Here is a 6,792-nt window from a genome sequence, read left to right on the forward strand (position 1 = left end):
CTTTGATATCCTGAGTTTTTTCTCCTCTGAATATTACTTACAGTGTAATACTACGTCATAAAGATGTCGTCGTGTTTCGGACTGTTTTGGAGTCCGTTTAAGACGTGAACATATCAAGTTATTTTTCGGGGGATTTCTCATCTGCAGCAGCTTTAATCTCGGGTCTTGTTTCAGGTCCCGAGCTGGGCGGAGAGTTTCCCGTCCAGGACATGAAAACTGGCGAAGGCGGACTGCTGCAGGTCACACTGGAAGGAATCAACCTTAAATTCATGCACAGCCAGGTAAGAGGCTCCTGCCACAGCAGAGAAACCGCTTCTCATCTCACACACACACACACACACACACACACACACACACACACACACACACACACACACACACACACACACACCGGGCATGGAAATCTAAAATCACTCATGATGACAGAGAGTTCACCCTGTCCTTCTGTCCACCGGTTTGCCTCATTTCCTGTCATGTCGCGACGTCTTCCTCTATCGACGTTAACGGTAAAACCTCGTCAAAAAAGTCAGCGACGACTGACGACGCGTTTGATTGGCGTTTACTCCGACCGCTTTCCCCTTAGAGGAAGAACTCCTGTTTGTGCTTTTGCTTTTTTTTGGATTTGCTTTTTTTTTCCAGTTTGTGTTTTGTGTGTGTGTGTGTGTGTGTGTGTGTGTGTGTGTGTGTGTGTGTGTGTGTGTATGTGTGTGTGCATTCGTATGCATGCGTTTTCCCCCAAAAACCAATATTAACACATCCCTCCACACACGTTTCTTTTTTTGACATCCGTGGTGCTCAAACCTCATCGTCCATTTACTGTGTGGGAGGAGAAGAAGCGTTAATGTGTGTGTGTGTGTGTGTGTGTGTGTGTGTGTGTGTGTGTGTGTGTGTGTTGTGCATCAGTGGTAAGACGGGTGACCTTAAACGAAGACTTTTCATTAATAATTGGCTATTTAAATAGCAACTTTTAAGTTTGGACCCTTGGACATCGTCCTGTGTTGTCTTCACGCCTGCGCTGCTGGTCGTAGTCGGGGTCCGTTCACCTCCTCAGCTTTGTTTAGTGTGCCGCTGTGTTTGAACGATGCACCGCAGCAGAATAGTGTGAAGAACAAAGCTGCAGCTACCGGACACTTCATACGTGTTGAGCATCTTTACAGACAGAAGAGCGAGGTGATCCTACGTCTGTAAACCGGATCCCTCGACAATAGAAGGGATTTTTAGGGTCGGTTCACCCAAATTATGGCGTCTTCTCCATGCAGACCGTTTTGGTCGAGTTGCTCAGGTGAATGGAATCTCATCTGTTGTGCTCACAAATACAATATGAAATGTAAATGATTTAGCAGAAACACAACGTCGTGGCTCCTCAGCAGAAAAAGAAGCACTTGTACCGTACCGTGCTCTCCTATTATGAGAGAAAATCTGTACTGAAAAGAGAGGAAATATGCGCTAAATGTGTTTCTGTTCCAGCGTCTTTCATCGTCTTTGTTTTAGATTTGTCCGGCTTTACTTTTCTGGCTCTCGTAGAACATTTACGGCCGCAGACGTTTTCCGCGATGAAGCTCTAAAACTCACTTTACACCACCCGACCGGAGCCAGACGGCAGAAAGACACGGGGGGGGGGGGGGGGCGTAGTGGAGCGTTTAGCGGCTAGGGAGTCAGATATACATGGTGGAGACCTAAAGCGGAGCTAAAAAGGAAACAAGTGAACGCTGGACTTGAACTCATCTTGTGGACAGAAACAAACGGTAACGTCCGCTAGATGTCAGTGTTTCATCGCTTGATTCTGCAGCTTTAAATATAATTCTTCATCGCTGTGAGCGTCACAAATAAAGTTCCATTGATCTCTATTAATGCCAAACGTTCTGCGTGGCCAGATCCACGCCGTGTTTCTCTATAGTTTGGGTGAACTGACCCGTTAGCTCGGACGTTTTCCTTGCCGCTTCTGCTTTTTTTTTTTCTACCTCAACCTATTTTTTTTTTTTTTAAGATTCATTAATTTATCACAATTAACCTTAAAGACACGAGTTTCTCAAAAGACGCTCGGTGTAGAGCAGCACATTTCTAGAATAAATGAGGGGGGGTTTTTTTTTTTTTGCAGGTCAGCTCATTAGACATCATGGCTTTTTTTGATCAGAACCCTCAGCAGGAGCTCTACTCAGCACTGGATGCCATTTAGGAAGATGTTTTTTTTCTCTTTTCAAATGACTAAATCCAGCACTATATGTATATAATATATATATATATATATATATATATATATATATATATATATATATTATATATTATATATTATGTGAGTGAGCGTTGGGTCGGGGCCCGGGATTGGCCCTCATGTATCTGTGCTGCTGTGTGAGCGAGTGGTGTTGGTGCCAGCCCTTGTTGCTGGAGGAGGAGGCATGGAGGGCTCTGGGGGACTGAGATGTTTAAAGTCCAGGAAAACAAAAGGTGAATCCAGCTCTCAATACCTTAGTCAAACCTCTAGTCCTCTTCTTCTTTTTTTTCTTCTTCTTCTTCTTCTTTTTGTCACCCTCCTAGTTTTTTTTGGGGGGGGGCTGATTCCTCTTGTGACGTTTTTTTTGGTTATTCCTCTCTTATTCCTCTTCTCACATTGGCTCTGGTAACTTGTTAGCGAGGTCATCGGGGCTCCCCGTGGATCCTAGCGTCCTCTCGGGAGCGTCGTCGAGTGTTTGTGCTCTTCTGTCCGATAATAATCCAAACCATTTCTCTCCCATGCTCTCTCCCCCTGCAAGGAGCGGAAGGTACACAACCTCTGCTGTGTTTGCTTATTAGTCAGTGACATCTTATTGGGTTTTGTTTTGTTTTTGTTTTCGTCTATCTCTTTTCTTTTTTTTTCTTTTCTTTTTTTTCACTGTTGTAGCTTGTGTGGCAACTCTAATTTTGTGTCCTTGTCTACATTTTTTTTTTAATTTTTTTTTTTTATGGAACTTCCATGTATGCATCATACGGGCCATACTGCATCTCTGAGCATAACAATAAATGTGTGTTTTGTTGTTTATTTTTAAACTACCGTTGCTGTTTACACCCAAACTAATAATTCTAAATGTGCCAGTTATGAACCGAGTCACGTTGAACTAGCTCTGAGCATCTCTCTCCTCATTTACCCGTCGCCCATGTATGCGTTTGATCATGGAAACTTCTCATAGTGTGCTTTTTTTTTTTTCTTTTCCCTTCGTTAGCTGTTAAAAGCTTGCACCTCCATGTGTTTTGAGTTGACCTTTCATTACTGAATAAAACAAGTTTTTTAACATGTTTAATTTAAAAAAAAAAAAAAAAAAAATATGAAGTGTTAACTATTCATCCAGTGTTGTTGAGTTAATAATGTTCTGTCTTTTGTTTTGTTTGTGTTTGTGTTTTTGATTTTTTTTTTTTTAGGTTTTCATAGAGCTGAGTCACATTAAAAAGTGCAATACAGTGAAGGGAGTCTTTGTCCTGGAGGAATTTGGTAATTACACCATCTATTGATTCTAGGCCTGTACTCGGCACGGCAGTAACTCAGCTTCGTGGCGAATGTATTGACGAGGGCTGATGAGGGTTTTTTTTTTTTTTTTTCTTCACTAAATTGGGACACTCGCTCACCTCGAGGAACGCCGACGCCCGAGACGTCTGCGGGTGATTATGTGAGGGACGAGTCCTTCACGCTTTCAGTTCAGAGCTCAGAGTTCAGAGTTCAGGGCGAGAAACATTCTGTTTAGTTCATAGATCGGGGCGATGAGCTCAGTCTGTGCAGGAACGTTTTAGCTCTTTTATTTCACAACTAAACGAAGAGGTTCCATAGAAGAAGTAGTGACAGTTCTTAGACGTTGATGTATGAACTTTATGTATAATAATTAAAAGTAATGCAAAAACCAGAATCCCTTTTAAAAGAGTTGAAATAATCCAAAATGATTTGATCACAAGTTTACTTTTTAGTCTTATGCTTCTAATGTTGGCACATAGCGTGTTCGCTTCAGGCTACAGATGGACAATAAAGGTTGGATGTGATGATATTCCTTATTCCTCATATTGTTGATGAATCACATGAATCACGTATGAATAGACATCTTGTTCCTCTGTGCCATGGAGCTGTAATGTTATCCCAAAAACGAATGGATGAACTCACACTCTAGTCTAACGCGCACCGTCCTGCTGCCGTAAATAATCACTAGAAGATCAAATTTGTCTTCATCCGCGGCTGAAAATAGTCCCCAACAAATGCACTGTTTACTCCCGTTTGAGTGATGCTTAAAACTACAATGCCCAGCTGTTTTAGAATATGTAATAATAATTAATACATAATAATTTAGACTAACTAAACTTGAACTAATTAACTTTTTTTCTTTGGGCGTGGTGGAATCTTGAAAAATGGCATTAAGAGAATTAAAAAGAGGCGGAGCAACCTGATTTATTAATTTATTTATTTATTGTGAGGATGTAGTGACAGTTTGAGCAAATCTGACACAAAGGCATTTTTTTATTTAAGTTACCAACTGTAGCTTTAAGCGAAGAATAAGTAGTACGTTTAGCACTTAAACTCAAAAAACACAGGATTTATCTAAATTTACAGTGAGAAAAAAATAAAAATAACTTCCTCCACTATAAAATACGTCACCAAAGAGCCCATTTCACAATGCAAAAAGACATGTCGACAAAAGGACAACGACTTAAAGCAAACCGTATTTAGAGCCCACATTTGATTTCGTCGTCAACACGAGAAGCCACTTTATTCATGTTCTTTCAAAGCGTCTTTACGCGTCCAGCGGCAGGTCAGAAGAGACGCCTCGCAGCGTGACAGTGCAGTGATATGTGTGTACGAGACGACGAGAGCCAGGCTGGGTTACTGTCGTGTCTCTGTGCTGCTTTTGTAATGTTGCCCTCATCTTTGCCACTATGAAAACCTTCATTCTCCAGCAGGTAAAGTGTCGTCACCTTTCTCCTTTTTCTTACCCCGACTTAACTCTGTGCTGAATATTTCCTCACTCCAGTCCTTTCCATTGGTTCCTTTTGTTGTTTCTTGTGTTATGAGTTCTCCCCTCTCTGCGTCCCTTCATCACTCGCTGTTCATTTTTTTTGTGGGGGGGGGGGGGGGGGTTTGACCTCAGACTCCCAGCACTCATTCTCTTGATAGTCTGCCTCTGAATCTCAGCGAGTGGAGATCTTTTTGGGCGGGACTGTTTTTGTTTGTGATTTAACATTTCCCTCCCCCTCCCCCTCCCCCTCCCCCTCCCCCTCCCCCTCCCCTCCTCCATCTGTCCAGACCTCAGCCTTCTCATCTCTGCTATGGGTTCACAGTTACTAATGAAAAGTCGATCTGTCCTGTGGGCGGTGACGCGGTCCTGGGGTCAAAGGATCGTGTCTCTCTCTCTCTCTCTCGTAGCTGCTTCTCTACAATCTTCGCCGTCTCTCGTTATAAGACATATTTGTGTTTTGTTGTGTTTTTTTTTATTTATTATTTGACCATTTTTGTGGGCCGTGGAACGTGTCTCGCCCAACAGTCACGAGTTCAAATGTAACGCTACCCGTATGAGCGGAGCTCCATCACTACGCTAGACACAGAGCGCAATCAATAACATGGATTTAACAGCAGTAGACAAGCCACTCTCACCTCCCCCCGGCTATCAATCGATGGACTCCTGACTGTTGTGGTGGACTCTTCTTGGCCCACATCCCATTTTACACCTTGTTGGAAGTCCACCCCTGTAACCCTCCCTCCCCCCCCCCCCCCCTCTCCCCTCCCTAAATCTCTCAAGCATGAACTCATTAAGGTTCCTGCTGCCTTTGAATTCTGTGTTTTGTCTCTTGCACCGGCATAGTTCCTGAAACTAAAGAAGTGGTGATCCACAAGTACAAGACCCCCATGGTGAGTCCTCACTTCTTCTGTCAGAGTCGATGCTTTTTTTTACCGGTGCACCGGTCACAAGGTGTGCACTGCAGAAATGCGCCTTTTGACATTTTTAATCTGTAAACACGCCCGCTGTGGAGGCGCACTCTCATTCAGTCTCCTCTTGGGAACACTAACACGAATTTAAGTCTGAAAAGTGATGCTATAATCTCAGTGGAGCCACTTAAACCTGACTTTATAATGTGTGAACTTAATCACGAAGAGTGCAGCAATTCAACTCCCTCTGGTGATTAAAGGATTAAAGCGCCTTCTAAGAGTTTGGCCCTGTAGTCACCTTGCTCAGTGTTATGACTCCACTTTATCTTCCACTATGTTGGGGCGTGCGATTAGAAAAACTCTACGTCTATTTGCACCCGGGTGAGATCGGGAGTCACACGGCAGCTATTTAGACCCTCCAAGCTAGTAAGCTAGCTGAAAAGATTTAGGAATAATACAAGTAGAATGAGTATGAAGATATAGTAAGTTTATGGAGTAGGTTGTGGTGGATTAAGGACTTTCACCCTTTATGTGTAGGCTGCAAAACTACTTTAAGTGTAGGCTACAAAACTACTTTAAGTGTAGGCTACAAAACTACTTTATGTGTAGGCTACAAAACTACTTTATGTGTAGGCTACAAAACTACTTTAAGTGTAGGCTACAAAACTACTTTATGTGTAGGTAACAAAACTACTTTATGTGTAGGTAACAAAACTACTTTAAGTGTAGGCTACAAAACTACTTTATGTGTAGGCTACAAAACTACTTTAAGTGTAGGCTACAAAACTACTTTATGTGTAGGTAACAAAACTACTTTATGTGTAGGCTACAAAACTACTTTATGTGTAGGTAACAAAACTACTTTAAGTGTAGGTAACAAAACTACTTTATGTGTAGGCTACAAAACTACTTTATGT

At 42.3% G+C, this 6,792-nt stretch overlaps 1 protein-coding gene across 1 annotated transcript in view; it reads left to right on the forward strand.

The window, feature by feature from the left end:
• Window positions 1-6,357, forward strand: part of LOC137887048 (MAP kinase-activating death domain protein-like) — a gene marked incomplete at its 5' end in the record, with an annotated part of 30,350 nt that extends 23,993 nt beyond the window's left edge. Inside the window, 3 exons of the mRNA XM_068729816.1 lie at window positions 175-281; window positions 3,394-3,463; window positions 5,811-6,357. Of these exons, the coding sequence (XP_068585917.1) occupies window positions 175-281; window positions 3,394-3,463; window positions 5,811-5,962 (329 nt within the window). The remainder of the gene's footprint in view (window positions 1-174; window positions 282-3,393; window positions 3,464-5,810) is intronic.
• Between the last annotated feature and the right edge of the window lie 435 nt (window positions 6,358-6,792).

This window comes from Cebidichthys violaceus, unplaced genomic scaffold (assembly GCF_023349555.1).
Source record: "Cebidichthys violaceus isolate CVI_PGR_0920_01 unplaced genomic scaffold, fCebVio1.0.p SCAF_477, whole genome shotgun sequence".
Classification (NCBI taxonomy): Eukaryota; Metazoa; Chordata; class Actinopteri; order Perciformes; family Stichaeidae; genus Cebidichthys; species Cebidichthys violaceus.